The sequence below is a fragment of the Dreissena polymorpha genome, chromosome 12 (assembly GCF_020536995.1).
Source record: "Dreissena polymorpha isolate Duluth1 chromosome 12, UMN_Dpol_1.0, whole genome shotgun sequence".
Lineage (NCBI taxonomy): Eukaryota > Metazoa > Mollusca > Bivalvia > Myida > Dreissenidae > Dreissena > Dreissena polymorpha.
The window spans coordinates 73,084,146-73,102,921 of record NC_068366.1 but is presented as its reverse complement, the minus strand read 5'-3'; the positions used below and the strand labels follow the sequence as shown (position 1 = coordinate 73,102,921).

Sequence of the window (18,776 nt, the reverse complement as noted above, 5' to 3'; positions counted from 1 at the left end):
CTGTATTTATTTCTTTACATTACATACGATTGTTTTGTTATATTTTCTTGTTTTTATGTTATAGTTTTATCATCTATGGATATTATTTGTATGCTATGAATTGCTTTATACTTGTAGTAGTATAATAGCCATTCATCTCACTTCGAATATGTATTTCATCATATGATTGTACTTTGCCAAAAGCATGTATTGCTGATACTGCGAATAAATAATCCGTAGAAACAATACAGATACAAGAACAATATCTTTGTTTAAGTAAAATAAACATAAAATGGTTATAGAGATATTGATTTGCCAACCGGTTCGACATCCTTTATAGTTATTACAAAACAAGGATGCTTCAGCTTGGTTAAACGAGGAGAAATATTACATTATAGGATGTTCACACCTAATCTTAACATAAATTGATAACGTCATACTTTTTTAACTATATGTGTATACACACAAGAATTTTAATCTTAACATAAATTGGTAACGTCATGCTTTTTTACTTCATGTGTATACACACAAAAATTCTATCTCAGCAACCTCATAAATTGTATAGTTTGATTTGCCTTGAAGATGTAAACATCGTTTTGAAAAATACATTCGTAATAAAATGTTATGCTTGTTAATGGTATTTTTGTTTGGTTTATTTGATGGTGTCCATCCACGCCGAAGCTATAATAAGTATGAAACCAATGAGACTTCCGCTCTAAATTGCGTGCTTTCAAACAGCGCGGCGACGTTTGTTGTTACAATCGTGTTGGAACTTGGAGCTGTGCGTGTTGATGTTTCGGACATACATGTGCATCGGTGTGCGCCGCAAACTACTCCAAGCACACACTTATTATTATACATCAATCATTGAAGCATTAAATATGGCAATTTGTTTATTGAGGAAAATAAACTTTGTGCAATATCGAAAAATCGTGTTAACATGAACAAAAATAACAATTAACACAAGAAGATAACTATAAACACAAGAAAACATCACACAATATTCTAAACGGCAAAAGACAACAGATGTAATGATGATAACAAACAACTTCATTAATAATTAGTAATGATATTTGTCTAACGCATGAAAAGTCTTTCTTACAATAAATGTGATAACAAATTATTCTCATTTACTATACAAACTTATGATAATATTGAACCACGAAATGCTGTTGATTTTAATACAAACTCATATGGAGACCATTTACTACAGTTCTTTAAAGTAACTATTACTTAATAAAATAGAAAAATAGTGTAGGAAACAACAGTGCCATAGATTTTAGATCTCTAACTGTAGACTTAGGGAAACTATTCTGAACAACTTTTTGATGTTTCCAAAACCTGTTTCGAGCTTGGTCGAGATATGATAAGAACAGATGTTCAGAGCAAGTTTCGCGATAATTGGGAAAAGAAAGAGTGTTCAAAATGTTTCGCTAAAAGACAGAGTGTTAAAAATGTTTCGCTATGTCCATGTGAGGAATCTTGCGCATACTAGTGTACACGTTTTTTTTTCAACCGACCTCAACCATTTTCGTACGTGGCAGAATTAAAATGAAAACAGTAATCCCAAGGCTGTCGCCACTTCTGATCACATGGTCATGATTATTGGACAGAAGGCAACCTTTCGAACAAACATGAAAAATACTAAACACATGGGTCATGCGATTACAGAGAGATTTTCTTCATGCTTTCACTATATGTATATTTGAAAAATAAGTCAGAGCGTGGTCAATGATGAAACCAGTGGCATGATTTGAATAAGTTTGGTAAAGAATCACCAAACGATTACCAATACAAATACAAATTATTTGTACATTGCGGTTTAAAAAGATAAAATGTTTGTAATGTGCACTATACACATACAAAGAAAAAACGAGGTATCCCACGGGTGGGTCCAATTTTGACCCCTGGGACATTTGATTTGAACAAAATTGGTAGGTGATAGGCCATTCGATGTTACATGTGAACTACAAAACCTCTGGATCTCGCGGTTTCACAAGAGAAGAGTTTATTTAAAGCTTTTACAGGACACATATAACGGAAACAAGTAACCGCCAGGGCACAGCCAGGTTTTGCAAAAATGTCAGGATTTGAAAAAAAACTTGGTAGATACTAACATACGATGTAACATGTAAAATTACAAATCCCATTGGTTTGGAGAGACGAAGAAGAAACGTAAACTTCTTTCGTACCATATAATGTTCAAAGTGCATGTTCAGTGGTTCATTCTTATATAAATAGAAAACTGTTGGATCCCATGTAAAATAATGTCTATCAATATATCGGTAGGTATCGCTAGTTTTCTGCCTGGTTTTATTTTAGAAGACCTTTCCACTCGCGCTACGTTGAGCAGCGTTTAAATATTTGTTTTTCACAACCGCATCACTGAAAATGACAACACACGTGTGCAGATAAAAATTGTCTGATCCATGATAGCACATACAATATTATCACAGTTAACATGCATTTGAGGTAAGCTCTTAAATACACTGTCAAATGAAACAAAGATCGTTTCTGACATGTTTCATTACACATTTATATCTTTGCTTTGTTCTTCAAGACAGCATCGCTGCAAAGAATCAACATGAAATGTATTCACTGACAAATTAACATAAGTTTAAAATATTAGATATACAAATAAGCGACGTCATGCAAAGATGGATCTTATTTCATAAGGGACCATCGTAGCTCCAGACTAGCCTGTCCATTTGCGAATTCTGGTGAGGAGCTACCCAGTCCGATAAAGAAACCACGAAACAGTACGTGGGTTTATAGCGAAAGATGTAGCTCCTGTCAGACTGCACGAACACGCTTGCTCGGCAGGAGCCACGCTGTCTGTTTGTATGGCATTAGTCCTTTTTTTCGCATGACGCGGCTCAAATAATCTTAACTCTTTGATTTTGCTTCCTCTTATTTTGTAAAACTGATTTTCAATCTATGGATAATAAATTAATAATACAACTTCGCTATTGTTGGACATATTTGCATGATTTGTAGTTGAATTTGACTAAAAGCCTTACCCCGTAATCATGTTTATGTTTTCTTTCCCTTAATAAGATGAATTGGTTTTGTAGGAAAATGATGACATGTAACTAAACATCTAGTGCAATTATTAATGATATTATATGAATGCAAACTTACATTCCAATATACGATGGGGGTTTGGCGGTTGGTGGTCTGAAAAAGAAGGAATTCGATATGATATATAGATTTGTCCCTATTAGATTCATTAAAGGAAATATGAAACTACAGAAGCATTTTCAGGAAATAAATAATGTTAGATATTCATTGAAGGCAATTGAATATGTTGCTTTACAATACAGGACCATATATACAACACAAAAATCAGCCATAAATCAGTTAATAAAACTGGGACGCCGCTGCGGAAGGGTCAATAGAAAGCATTAGAAGTTTAAAACCGAGTGATGGATACTCTTACCTCACACTTAGCCAATAACAGAGCACACGTGTGCAAATATGCATTAAACTAATTACCGACATATTACATGTATGTTACAATACTTCAGCAGAGTTTGCGTTTGTTTTAATTTCAGATTACAAGATAAAGTGATTCTAAACTCAAGCATTGCTGTTTGTTTTGTTTGTTTTCTGACAGAAACAAACACTCGAACGAAGAGAATAAATAATAATTTTAGAGTACCTTGTTACGTATAATACACTGATAACAACCATTTAGTTCATACAACCACTTTTCATACTATATTACCCGCGTCATGCGGAAATGGATATAATGCCATATACGGCCACGGTAGTTCCAGACCAGCCTGTGCATTCGGTCAGAGTCAGTCAGGAGCTACCTGTCTGTTAATGAGACCACGGAACTTTGCGTGACTTTATAGCAGACAGTGCAGCACATGTACAGACTGATCGCATATGACATGAGACTCGTTTGTTCATGACGGGGCTTGTGTTGTTCACATCCTTCAATAATTAGAAAGCGATGAAAATTAGTTTGGCTTTACGGTACCTAGCATTATAGCATCTATTTACCTCTATTTTTTCCGGATAACTGGGGGCAGATTCTTAGACGCCGGTCTGTGAGGTTTAGAGAAATATTGTGTTTACATTGAGTTACGTTTAGAACATGAGCAGAAATAACAGGCTAGTGTTGCAAATACTGACAATAAGTTGGAACGACATGTGAAATAAAATAGACCATTATTTTCATAAAGATAATATTAAGTGAAAAATTAAAAAATTATATTTATTGAATTCAGGCTTCTGATTTACCTTTTGAATAATATAACTAAAGATGCAACACAACTTATGTTTAAAAGATTTTCTTAGTGAAGAAATACATGGTTGCATATTCAAGCAGATGGATGTACATTCAAAGAAATATATTACTCTTATTCTTTATGAGAAAGAATGTAATATTGAAATGCTGAATGATTTAACACGTTTACGTCAAAACAAACACGCGTTAAAATTATAAAAATGCCGAGTCTAGAATCACTTCTGATGCTTGTATACTTCTACGTTTGTAAAATGATTATACTATTTTTATAAACCTTTCGGCTAGTACGCATGCTACGCAAGATAACCATAAAACGAGTACTTACAAGTGTTGAATACGGTTTGTAACCCTGTCCATTGTAAGGCATGACAGCACTATGGCGAGCACCTGCAAAGCGGAAGTATATCAGCCTCGTTCTGGGAAAACTCGGCTAATGCACTTGCGTAAAGTGTGGTCATTGAGCGGTCCAAAAAGACATATCAGATACGATACTTCCGCCCCAACTAGATTAATGCGTAGAAAAGCATTCTTTCAAACGAAAATAATCCATACAGTTTCGTCCCTGCTTGACATTTGCGGACTGTCCAGACTTAGCGGCGACGCCTCTTAACGCACATTTAGCCCAGTTCGCCCAATACCGAGGCTCATATCACCCAGACAATACATTTGCAAACGGGAAAAGGAAGTTATGCGGTCGTTTTCACGCGAGAGAGAAATTTCTATTGAATAGATATGGCCTCTTTTTGTTAGTTGTTAAGTTTTTAATAAAATTGTGTTACTTGTTCAGTCAAGTCAATTGTAGAAAATATGCATCAAGACCATGATCATTCTAGTTTATTTTTAAAAATGCATCACATGCGGTAATCAATGTTAACAAATTAAACTCAGAATATCGTGTGTAATTGAAAAATTCACGCATTTCATATTGTTGACAATTCGATTACATTCAGAGTCACAGGTGTTGGGCGCGTGGCCAAGTAACTTTAGCACTATCAATTTGTCATAAAACAACATTTTTTATCATATTGACAAGAAAAGAAAAATCTGAAAAAAATAATATAATAAATATATATATTATATCAGAAAAAAATCTGATATAATATATATAATAAATATAAATTATATCAGATTTTTTTTCTTGTCAATATGATAAAAAATGCCCAACACCTGTGTTCAGAGTGACCTGAATTACGACATAATCCGTAAAATATTAACTTAATAGAACATTATATACTTAAATAAAGTGTTGTAAGTAGCAAAAAGAACAAAACAACAACAATATAGTGTTGAAAGTCAAAATGATACAATTAATATATAATATGTATGCAATTAAAATACGCACGTGACAAATAAAGCTGATGCCGGAGACAATTTTAGAAATCAGACTGATCGAGTCTATAATAGTATCAATCTTTTCGAAACAGCCCTGAAACAAACAAAAATGAATTTATTAAGAGAAAGATGTTTCCTGATTTCTACAAATTTATCATGAACTTATTTCCTATACACAAGAAAACCATATTTGCGACACACACGTCACAGTCGTATTTGTTCGCATCGTGGATCATCTGTGTCATTCACATCAGATGATAAACGGACTTCATTGCATACTCATTGGCATAGTTACACTAAATATTATGTTTTATTATATGACATCTGTAACAGATTGCGGCATAATATTTCTTCGGTACATATTCAAAAAGTTATTGCTCTTTCTTTTTTTCTGGATTGGAATAGGATCAATATCATTATTAATTAACTGTTGGAGGATAAAGGAAATCAACGAGCAAGAAAACAAACCGTGGCATAGAAGTCCTGTGGAGTGTCAGTGCATGTCACGTGCGTCGTGCTAGACTGGGAGGAAGTGTCATCAGCACCCTTGCAGCACGAGGCTGGTACCTTGGTAGAACTGTTAACATTTCAAAAATTTAAACGGTTCATTATATGGATATTTGAGTCTCGTTGTGGTGACAGAGGGCTTAATGCATGAGCGTAAAGTGTGATCGAGGGCTTAATGCATGAGCGTAAAGTGTGATCGAGGGCTTAATGCATGAGCGTAAAGTGTGATCGAGGGCTTAATGCATGAGCGTAAAGCATGATCGAGGGCTTAATGCATGAGCGTAAAGTGTGATCCCAACTGAGCCCAGGCTAATTAGCGAATACACTTTGGGCTTTTATAGAATTTACGTTTGAACGATTTCTCTTCTAACGAGAATCAAGTTAAGGCGTAAAGTGTAATCTGGCTAATCTGAGATGCCACTTAACGAACACCCATAACACCCAATTATCACAGAACGCGGCTGATTTATTACAGTAACTTGCGTGTTTGTGGGTGAAACTGTACGGGCAGGTGAAGGCTATACAGAGACCCCGTGTTGCATCCTTGCCTCTAGACATCATGTGTATCGGCGATGGAGAAGAGAAAAACAAATGTACCATAAATCGTGTTTATTGAAAAAGCCATTACAAATAAAATTTCGTGCGTTTTGTTTGCTATTATTATTATTTCAACAGAAAAACGCCTGCCGAGTTTGTGACGAAATGACGTCGTCAACTTGAAACGTGGTTAATCAGTCAACAACTTTCAGACGCCCCCCCCCCCCAAAAAAAAAACAACAACACACAAACAAACAACAAATAAGATGAAAGTAGGATCTCTGTTAAATGTGATATGAAAAAGATTAAAATATTAAACACTTGTAATTTCATAGCATGCGCTACTAAAGCCTTCGGTACATTTATTATAAAATAATAAAAATCGTAATAAATGTTCTTACGCTGGCTTTGTTGACCACGCTGCGATGGCAGCCATATCTGCATATGAGGAGACACCACAACACTGTACCTGTTATAGTTAATGTGCAGATCTATTAATACATATTTTCCGCAAGCAATGGCTGATGCTTATGCTTTTGCTGTATGCGTGAGCTATAATGTATGTTTTTGGTAATGCTAACTTGAAGATGGATAAATACACACCAGCAATTATATTACTAGTACTATCAAGTATTATTCTACGACTCTCAAACATGTAAATACTGCTGTGTATCCAAGTATCATAAGTATGTGTCTCATGGAATAGAATTGTGTTACTTTTGTAAAGTAGAAAGTGTTACTATTACAACAATTCTTCATATTTAGACGTAATATATGTACAATACAGTATATTTGATAAATTGTTGAAAATAGCGAGCTTCATCACAATTTGACGTTAATACACATATTTAATACATACATATATATACCATCGATAATTGTTAAAACAGTAAAGCAATATTTATTAGTTTATGTATGTATTGTTGCAATTTAACGTATTATTACTTTGTATTTTCATGACCATTTACTGTAAAAACACCACACGCTTACATTTTTCGAAAATCATGTACACAATGTAAACACGTGAATGTATTTAACAATATTGCGCACACGTTATTAATGGCAAAAAAGTCGCGTTTTTCAAGTTTAACCTTGAGAAACATCTTGTTGAAGCCGACGGAGGTGCTGTCGGTTGCAGTCGGTCCGGTGTAAGATTGCAACTTCGTCTTGAGCGCCCCTTCCAACCACTCGCCACTCTGAAGGCAAGCATATCTTGACAAATAGGATATCGAACGACTTGGCAATTTAAAACCGCAGTCAACTCAGGCTGATCAGGGACGAGACTTTCTGCTTTTATGGTGTGTTTTTTTGGAAGTCTCTTCCTAGCGATAATCTAATTCAGGCAGAGGTTTATCTAAGACGACATTTTATTCACATACATTAAGCCCCGTTCACAAAGAGTGAATTAAGCTAATATTAAACTAAACAAGTTCGTGCATTCAGCGAGTTAGAGAGCTTTTAATTAAATTACTTTATGCGATTTGTGAATGAAATAATATAACAGGTAATGAAAAAACTAATTATGTTGCGCATTTGTAAACACGCATATATGTATTTGTTGCATTTAACGGAAAACAAAGAATAGCACTCGATAAAAATAAAAGCTGCGCCATGAGCGCATGATACGCCCGTCGTTCGCCAATGAAGTAGTAAGGTAATAAATAACCCTTTGAATCATTTTTTTACTTCAGTTTATTTGTATTTGAATACATGGTTTATTTTATAAGTACATGAGCATGGAAATCACGAAATTTTGACGAACAAAGTCCCATAACTCTGGAACGACAATTCAGAATTCCGTCAAAAACGAAAGGGGATCAGGGTTTATCAATATTAAGATTGTGTTAAAATTTGAAGAAAATCTGTCAAAGGATATTTGACGTAGCGTACGACATTAACAGACGGACGGACGGACGGACGGACGGACAGACGGACGCGGGGTATACCATAATACGTCCCGTCATAGACGGGCGTATAAAAAATCCATCGGGGGATATTTGAGCTACGGTAGGATACATGAACAACAATAACATTTAAGGTCACAGTGACCTTGACCTTAGAATGAATGACCTTGAAATGACCAGTGGTCATCTAAGTGTGCTTGCAAACCTTCATGTCAAGTTTGAAGACTCTATGTCCAAGCATACCAAAGTTATAAACAATTTTAACATTTTAACATTTAAGGTCACAGTGACCTTGACCTTCAAATGAATGACATTGAAATGACCAGTGGTCATCTTCTAGTACTGGCCAATCTTTATTTCAAGTTTGAAGACTCTAGGTACAAGCATACCAAAGTTATAACATGAAATAAGAACTTTAACATTTTTACATTCAAGGTCACAGTGACCTTGACCTTCAAATGAATGACCTTGAAATGTCCAGGGGTTACTTACTAGTTCTGGCCAACCTTCATGTCAAGTTTCAAGACTCTAGGTCCAAGCATACCAAAGTTATAACAACTTTAACATTTTTACATTCAAGGTCACAGTGACCTTGACCTTCAAATGAATGACCTTGAAATGTCCAGTGGTTACTTACTAGTTCTGGCCAACCTTCATGTCAAGTTTCAAGACTCTAGGTCCAAGCATACCAAAGTTATAACAACTTTAACATTTTTATATAGCTACAGTAGGACATTCAATGAAATCACGAAATTTTGACGAACAAAGTCCCATAACTCTGGAACGACAATTCAGAATTCCGTCAAAAACGAAAGGGGATCAGGGTTTATCAATATTAAGATTGTGTTGAAATTTGAAAAAAATCCATCGAAGGATATTTGAGCTACAGTAGGACATTCAATGAAATCACGAAATTTTGACGAACAAAGTCCCATAACTCTGGAACGACAATTCAGAATTCCGTCAAAAACGAAAGGGGATCAGGGTTTATCAATATTAAGATTGTGTTAAAATTTGAAGAAAATCTGTCAAAGGATATTTGACGTAGCGTACGACATTAACAGACGGACGGACGGACGGACGGACGGACAGACGGACGGACAGACGGACGGACAGACGGACGGACAGACGGACGCGGGGTATACCATAATACGTCCCGTCATAGACGGGCGTATAAAAATCGAAGCACATGAAGAGTTATCAAATAAATATAATAAAAATGCATAAAGTTGTTTGTTTCGACTAAGCAGAGATCCGATAGATTTTGTTTTGGCTTTTAATTTGAGCTTTTTTTCATTTTCGTTGCATCCAATGATATTCGCAAAAAACTCATAAAGAAATATATGCTGCCAAGCGATTTGAATGATGTCTGATATTGAACATCCTTATTAAATAGGTCAATAAGTAGTGTACAGTTTAAAATACAAAAAACGAAAAGCGACCACTCTGCCAGATTGGAAATGCTAATGGAAACAAAGAGCGAACCTTAAGATCATTACAATAATTTACACTTTTCATCATTGATCACCATCGTATACAATATTATACTTAAAAGTTTATCCCATACAAAATGGAAATGCTATCGGTCAGTTTATTTCGCAATAAACAACACACACAATGAAAAAAAAACACATACCGTAACTCTTGATTTGATTAGCATTCCAACAATGACACCTTGTACTACGATGACGCAAATGGTGACAACCAAGTACTGAAATAATATTTAAGGTCAATGTAAATGTAACAGAACAAAAGTCAACCGCAGCGCATACAACCATGTAAGTTACAACAAAGAATTTATACAGCACTATGAATTTCATTTATTGGTCAATAAACACGATTGAATAATAAAATACGTTATGTGTTGACTAAGTGATCAGGGATTAACTTTTCTTGTTAGTCCCCGCTAGTTCGAGCCATAGGGTTATAACATACTATAATGAAAGACCAAGAGGTCACTGCGCTCGAGTTTTACTCATCACTTAGTATTACGAATCGCCAGATATTAACTCACAATAATCAGGCAGGGTTTGATCTTCTTCCACGCGCTGACCGCTCCAAACACCGACACGAACAAGAGGATGCCGCCGGCAACGATGAAGAGAATAGTGATCGCGAACAGGAAGTAGCCGAACTGAGATCTGTCGTCACTGATCGATGCTAAGAGGAACTTGACATCCGAGTCCATCAGGCCGCTCAGTCTCAGCAACCAGAGACCCGTAATCAACAGCGCCAGGCCGCTCAGCTGTGCGATAATTGTATAGAGAACGCTGGAGTGTACGTCAATATAGATTTGTTAGAGGTTTAATGACGGTTAAATCTTATCAAAGTATTACACATCAGCCATGTTAGCGCATGCCTTTTGATATAATGTTACTAGTATTTCGTTAACAAAATTGCCGTTCGGGAACAATGTCACATTGTGATAAGTAGACGTATTTACTACCTCGTGCTTAATATCATTATATTTACATAAATATATGTTATTATATTGCCTTTATCAAAAAACATAACAACAGTTTTGCAGGTTTTCATAGATATTCATGCAATCTACGCTGGAGTCCATAAATCCAGATAATATTGCACGCAAAATTTTAAATTTTGAAAACGATTGCTACAGTATAAAATGTATACATGTAGTGTTGCTGTTAATAAAGGATTATGAAAATACCATTAGTATGTAAACAGTTTTTTGTATTCTTTAATATTGTTTAAAAATTGTAAGACAAAAAGCATAATTCACAATGTTTATAAAAAGCTTTAAACGATTGTGATAAAGGTTACACAAATTGGGTCTTAAATATCTAGAAAATATTACATAATTATGGATTTGGCTAGATATTTGAAAATCCAAACGTTTCTTTAATCAAATACAATTTAGTTCAAATATATGCTTCGTGGCAATTAAGGCAAGTGTGGTATGTTAAAATGAATAACAGTTCTGCGCGAGATATGTGTAAAGTTTTTAAAACCTCTACACTTACTTTCGCGAAGTATGAGCTTGTATTATTCAGGATTAGGAGTGTCTGCACACACTTGGAAAATCCAAATTGGTACATATGCTAAGAATAACATTCCACGAAATGAACATTAGTGCATATGCTGTGATGACAATGATGCACAAGACGAATACCATTTTATATGTGTATATGTCCTTGTTGCATTGGCTTAAGACACGTATGATATATCAATATATCAAACGCATACTTTATATTTTCCCATACATATATTTAGTCATTAGCTGCAGGTGACAAATCAGTTTTTTCTAATGAATGAATATTTATCAAAGAAGTTTTTGTAAAAAGAAATATGATCCTAAATACTACTGTTTAGATAATTTAATGACCGCCTCGATAGAACCTAAGTGTTTCCAACAATTGTGTTTAATTTTATTCTAAACTGACTATATTTTGTTTGTAAACTGACTATATTATGTTATATAATGTTATGTTGGTATACCTATTTACGCGACTTAAAAATAATGTTTATAACTATGTTAGCAGACAATGGTCTGTTGAACAAGTATTTGATAACTGTATGACTGCCTGTTTATTTACATACTGAGACCGTACTTACGAACAACAGAAAGTTGATGGCTAGCAAGAAAAGCTTCGGACTATTCCGTGAAAACGACATGGTTACCGGTCCTGAAAATGAAGGAAAACAATGTGTTATACAATATTTAATTCACAACATATTGAAAAGAATGCATGTCGCGGTAAACCTGGCTCTATAGCGTTTTACGTACTAAGAAATTAAGTATTGTGTCTTGACGACTGTTAATTAATCAGCCTGCCCAATCCTCAGAGACTTATCCAGGAGGGCACTAAATGCTTCCTGTTACTTCACTATTTCAAAACTCTCTCTAAAAATAAATCTATTGCAGCCATAAATCCTACTGTCTTACGTTTAAAAAAAAGTTATTTAGGTAAAGTTTTGTTGAATGTGTAAAAAGTATGCGCAATTCGCAATAATGCTGTTTGAATATAACGAATATCTTACCAGTATAAGTCAATAGCCAAGATACGTTACAAATATATTTTTCAAAAAGTACAATTAAATACCGTCGACATTTGTTCCCACATATAGAGGGCTTAAGCCTAGAGCCAAATATTGATCAAGTTGCCATTATCTCCGCGTCACACCTAGTCGAAGCCTTTCACGTCTGAAACCCGAGGAGACGCAATGTAACGGCAGGACCGTGAGCATTGTTGAAAGGCCTTTCGTAAAAATATACGCCTGACTTATGACACTTGTTTTATAAATGTATATGTCTGATCACTCGATTTCAAAAACCAAGCCACTAAGTGTGAAAGCGTCCTAAATAAATGTCAACAATTTGGCAACAAAACAAATGACATTAATTTTGAAATGTAAACGGATATGAAAACGGGTTTGCCGCTTCAACACGTGTCCGCTTCAAGAAATTGTATTAAGAAATGTGTACCATTATTTCTATGCGTAGAAGGACGGATGTGGATTGTAATATTCGTATAATACGCACTCATAAAAAACTTTAATACAGGCAATTGGAAAAACTGGGCCTCAGATCAGATCCTGTTCGTAAAATGCGCTTCGACTATAATAGGATTATAATGCGACGCATTCCTTATAAAATTATGATCGGCTGTTATGATGCTATTTCAAAATTTTGAATGTTAACATGAATGCTGCATTCTGAATTGATAATGGACTCATCTGATCTTTGTTTCATTTCCCGATAAATACACTTCCAGAGCAAATTTACTCCTACAGTGTTACGACTGTTATCTTTTTTAAATGAAATGTGTACTTTACAATTTTATAAATTCTGGCCAAATGTCGCCATTGTATTTCGCGATTTTAGGGTGAATATTTGGTTAGGTTCCATTTACTGTCCATATTCAACAATTATCTAAATGGTAGACATTAACAGAGATAAGTTTCAATGTTAAATAATATGTTAACAATATTAGATAAGAGTTCTTAGCAGATCACACGCTTAAAGCAGTTTTATGCTTTGTCGAAGCAACTAACCCCCATGTATTTTAGTAACGGTGTGTTGTCCGAATTCTTAAAGGGTAATTTTCATGATTGTTTTATAAAAGAATGTCAAACGAAAATTAAAAAAAAACACAACCATATGGAGCTAAATATATTTAAACTTAACTTAATAACAGTAACATTTAGTAGCTTTATATGCAGAATATTTATAAATGGTCAGTTATGGATCTGTCCGTAATTTTTCAAGTCGACACCGTTACGAAGAAAATTTCATCTACCGCTCGGGAATGATACGGGGATACAACTTTTTCCGAAAAGTAAACATTCTTTCAACCGTTTACGTCATAATTAAGCAATAAACAGAGCACGAAAAATGTGAAAATCATCAAAAAGTAAGTAAAATTTTGAACGTACTGTTATTCAGTGTCAACACCGTTCTTCCATCTTCTTTGCTATTTCCACTTTCTGTTCTTTTATGATTTTCAAATATTATGTATTCAAGATGCCACAAAATAATTTGTGCGTAATGTGTTTTTGAAACAAGTAGCATGCTGTTTGTGGATGATCAAATGCCTGAATGTCATCACCGTTACAGTCCACACCGTTACGCTGAATGAGTAACGATGATGACAACATCGTAACGGTGTGCACAAATATATACACACATTATGGTGTGAATAAACTTCGTTTTCATATCATTGATTGTTTTTCAAACAACATCGCAAATTTTACATGGAATTAATCAGACAAAAATGGAGAATTATACAATTGGAATCAGTTCTGTCAGAATTCCCGAATGTCATCACCGTTACGTTCCACACCGTAACGCTGAATGAGAAACGGTGTGTCCCTTTCTGGAGGTGTATATGTCTTGCAATATTTTTACAAATGCTGGGTCAACTTTTAAGAAATAACACGATACACAACACGCATTACCCAGTTGACAGTGATCATGCATTCTTAATGAATGAAATCTCCAGTTGTAAAGACACACCTCCGCATTGGACCAATGAAATCACTCGTATTGACCTTTTCGACATTATTTTAAGGGAGACAACTCTGAGTGGATTAAGTGAGGTCGGGGGGGTACTCGATCATCTACTGCAGTGCGTCTGCATAGAGTTCTGTGTTGATGCAATTATAATTTCCCAATAATTTGCAGATATAACTTATTAAACTTATATGGTATGATTTTTTTGTAATTTGTTATTAGCTTAGTATCTTTGATTTAATTGTAGTTCATGTTTATGCTTTATTTTGATTTTATTGTGTTTAAAGTAGGTAAAAACGAAACATGCCAAAAGCGGGTGGGGTATGGAAAAATATATTATTTGTTACGTTTGGGCAAATAAGAAGTTTGATTACCTTTGTTAAAATACTTTTCTTTGAAAAGAACAATTATTTTAAAACAGATAACTATGCTGTCTTTAAATGTTATTGAATGGATTATTGTTATAACTTCTAGAAACCTTTTTTTTCAGGAACATCACAGTGTCAACAGAAGTCAGAAACTGGAATACTGTATCTCATTCTGCATGAAGCTCAAGAATTCTACACCTGGAATGTTATTTACTCTTGCAATTAATATTATACATCACCACAGTTACATAACTATCTTCTTTGAAAAAAATAAAATAAAGATACTTCAGATGTGTGTCTACTTCATACCCTTACATTAAAAAATATCCTACACATTCAGAAATATAATAAAATGGATGGTGGTTTAAGTTGCTACACATCCAATGTTGTCATGTAGTCATTTAACATAACATGTGATGTGTTGACATGACTATTAACACTGCTAAGAAAACATTTACTTCGAATTAAATAAAGTGTCTCTGGTCAAATGTCCATTGGCTAAATATACATATTGGTGAAACTTTCATCAGTATCACAGTCATCCTTAACTGGCTGTTTGTTGGGCTATCCCCATTAACTACCCGTCATGGCAGATTTGTTCAAAACAAGACAAGGATCAATGTTTGAAGAATTGTTATTGCTTTTACAGTCTTGACGCTAACCCCTAGCCCAACAGCCCGGGGCTAGTGAAATGTATTAAATTTGGGCTATTAAAATTTCCTGATTCATATAGTCGGGCTAGTGGGTATTTTAATCTGTTCTATTAATGCATAAAGATTCAGGCTAGTTGTTCAAAAATGCTAAAGTGAAGACTGCTTGTATATCCTGGTTAGTCTGAGACATTCCAACAAGCAATAACTGTGACAGTCCAAATACTTGCTCATTAAAGTGTGTATATAATTTACAGGAGCTTGTGTGTGTGTGTTTGGTACAAGCTCATCTCAAAAACTGTCACAATTTAGTTTTTAACCTAATAGAAGTAAAACCTGACTGTAAAATGAATACTATCATTATAAAGATTTTGTTGTTGGGATGAAATATTATAAATTGTAATCCCTATGATTAACACAGAAAACATGAACCCAACGCTAATTCCTGTTGATGTAGCAGAGCCAAAAGACCTGGGAGTATAGATGGTTAATGGATGATGTTCCTTATGAAAGTACTAGTAGGTACTAGTTGGTTTGTCTGTTTAATACATCTAATAGTATATTTAATTTGTTTCATTAATAATTTGGGGTTAACTTAGTTATCCTGCTCAGTGGTTGAATCTTCAGGAAATGTTAACATAAGCACATACATTGTATTTGATACATGTATGTCGGTGACCTTCGACTGCAATTTGGGTTACAGACAGGGTAGCCTAAGGTGTAATTATTTCTAAGAGATGAACCCGAGTTGAGGCTTAAACTTACCAACCCATGAGCGAGTCAGAGATCAGCACTCTACCGGTTTAGCTGGCCGGGGTAAGCTGTCGGTCAAAAGCTATTCATAGCTTAAGTTATAATGTTTGTATACCATACCGACAATAAATAAATATTTATTTGATTTGATATGATTTGGGGGACTTACTTTTGCTTAATAATGATCTTAAATAATATTATAGTTGTCAACAATATGATTTTTATGTATTTTAAAAACACAAGTTAGGCTTGCAACAGAACTAATAAAAATATATGGATTATTATACAATTTACAAATCAAACATATTTAACTTAAATTAGGCTTGCAACAGAACTAATAAAAATATATAGATTATTAATTTATTATACAATTTACAAATCAAACATATTTAACAATAAAGTAGTCTTAGGTTTACTGAAATGTGCAAATACCAATTGGTTTTTATTTCTGAAAATTTAGAAAAATTAGCTAATATAAAAAAGGTTTAATTTTTAATAAGTGGGTGTGTTTAAATTAACTTGCACTCAAAAATTATACGAGTCTGGAGTTGTTTTAATTTCTGACAGGTTTCTGCAAACCGTACAGTAAGGTATGATCATGTTATTTTTGTCAGTAGTTAATTACGGCGCCGTTAATTACAATGGTACTGAACTATTATCGAGCAGATGTTCGTTGAACGTTATAATAAAAATAAAGATTGCTTTTATAAGTTACAAATCGGCAATTTATCGCTTTTATTTTATTTATAAAGTCAATATAGCGGATAGGTAAGGTGTGTATACTGTAGAGCGAATACTGGCAGAACCCCCCCCCCCCCGAACCCTTAATCTCGCGTTATCTCGGCAGTCTCGTTACGCGTGATTTAACAATGTCGAAATCGTGAATGTTTAAAATGTCAGTTAGTTGAAATGTATGTAAACAAAGGTTTCAAACGGCGCTGGACAGTTAGTCTTGATGCAGAATGTAACGACAAGAACGGTAATAATGTTTTTTCATACGTTTTATTGAATTATGGTATCGAACCACATGAACTTTGTAGGGAAGTTGCCCTTTACTCCGTGAAGATTTCAGTCTTAAAGACAGCATGATCACTGTCAACTGGGTCATGCGAGTTGTGTATCGTGTTATTTCTTAAAAGTTGAGCCAGCATTTGTAGTAGAAATATCGCGTGTCGCTTTGTGTATCGCGCAAAATATAGAGTATCGCTTCATGTGTCGTGTGTTGCGGTTTGAAATTAGACCGCGATACACGAGATTCGTATAATATTGGTAATATTTGAATAATAAAATATCGTGTATCGCTTTGTGCGTCGCGCAAAATATCGTTTGTCGGCTTGTCCGAAACACGTTCTTCAACCAAAGTATACTGAGTATATACTTTTTTTACTGGCCCCTGTGCTCTCATGCATGTGAGAGCAGGGAATGACAACGCTGCATGGAGATCGCTAAGTAAAGTGGTTGTAAATAAAAAGTAAGTGGTATTTAACCTTTCGTCGAGCACCTGCGTCTCCATAGTATCCAATAAACACTGCTTTATATAGCAAAGATATTTGTAAACATCCGGCTTGTCCGAAACACGTTCTACATCCAAAGTATTGACCAGTTTACAAAAAAGTATAAAGGTAATGAAAAAGTGTGTTTTTTTTTGTGAGCGAACGAAGATCATAGAGAAGGAAAAGTATACAGAGGCAAAAAGTTTTTTTAAAGTATTCATTGGTGATCACGTAGTTATGCGAATTAAATCGAAATGAAACATGCTATCATGACTTTTTCACTTTCATTTTGTGGAATTCAATAATTATTGAATTCCACAAAATGAAAGTGAAAAAGTCATTATTGTTAAATATTAATTGGGATAGGGATAAATAGATTGTTAAGAAGTATAGGGATTTATTACAAAATTTAAAACATGTCTAAAAACACAAACACACAAAGTTTTGTCTTGACGGATGCACAGGCAGCAGTATCATAAATTTGCCCCCCCCCCCTTCGGGACCCTACCCCCCCCAACACCCCCCCCCCCCCCCGAGCTTACCCCAGGGGTTCCAGATTGTTAAATGTACACCTATTGTGTATGGTTTGACTTTTCAACAACGAATATTGACAAAAATACACAGTATGAAAAAATAACCCTCGTATATGTATTATATATACACAAGGTATGAAACGTACTATATGCCTATTGCTGAAAGATTGTGGAACACTGGACGTGACCTTTTTCACCGAAAACACACATGTTCCCATGCAGTTGCCGACAAAATGCAACTGGATTCGTTAAAAGACAGTAAAAGCAACGTGATTACACAACTAACCGATCTCCTGCTTGGCTAATAACTTAAATATTCAATTAAATTTGGGGGTGGGGGGGGGGGTAGGGTAGGGTCGGGGGGGGGGGGCAAATTTATGATACTGCTGCCTGTGGACGGATGCTCACATGAATCTCTTCAACTCTTGTGTGATGGACGTTACGTGCCACTACCAGTTTGTGCCACTGATATTTGTGTAGGGAGGCAT

The 18,776-nt window shown here is 34.9% G+C and overlaps 1 protein-coding gene and 1 long non-coding RNA gene across 6 annotated transcripts; both read right to left on the bottom strand.

The window, feature by feature from the left end:
• Positions 1–907: 907 nt before the first annotated feature.
• On the bottom strand, positions 908–17,829 carry LOC127853971 (tetraspanin-4-like). Of its 5 annotated transcripts, none has more exons than XM_052388863.1 (12): positions 13,915–14,326; positions 12,094–12,164; positions 10,532–10,762; positions 10,154–10,228; positions 7,705–7,809; positions 7,015–7,082; positions 6,038–6,146; positions 5,580–5,663; positions 4,563–4,624; positions 3,991–4,035; positions 3,121–3,156; positions 908–2,548 (listed from the first exon to the last, which is right to left on the bottom strand). In XM_052388863.1, exons 1-10 carry the CDS (start codon positions 14,048–14,050, stop codon positions 3,993–3,995), a joined length of 984 nt encoding a protein of 327 aa, XP_052244823.1. In that variant the 5' UTR covers positions 14,051–14,326; the 3' UTR covers positions 908–2,548; positions 3,121–3,156; positions 3,991–3,992. The 5 variants fall into 5 exon arrangements, with proteins under 5 accessions (XP_052244823.1, XP_052244822.1, XP_052244821.1 ...); XM_052388862.1 differs by having other exon boundaries at positions 910–2,364; XM_052388861.1 differs by lacking the exon at positions 3,991–4,035 and having other exon boundaries at positions 911–2,548; positions 13,915–14,325.
• On the bottom strand, positions 8,288–9,702 carry LOC127853974 (uncharacterized). The gene is made up of 2 exons (XR_008036816.1): positions 9,130–9,702; positions 8,288–8,984 (listed from the first exon to the last, which is right to left on the bottom strand). It is a non-coding gene; the product is annotated as an uncharacterized LOC127853974 (long non-coding RNA).
• Positions 17,830–18,776: the final 947 nt, after the last annotated feature.

Coding starts and splice junctions, on each gene's coding strand:
- LOC127853971 (XM_052388859.1), bottom strand. CDS start 14,050: ATGCTACTTGTTTCAAAAACACATTACGCACAAATTATTTTGTGGCAT. Junction 10,763..12,093: donor CCATCAACTTTCTGTTGTTC/GTAAGTACGGTC, acceptor ATTATCGCACAG/CTGAGCGGCCTGGCGCTGTT. Junction 7,083..7,704: donor TCAACAAGATGTTTCTCAAG/GTTAAACTTGAA, acceptor TAACTATAACAG/GTACAGTGTTGTGGTGTCTC.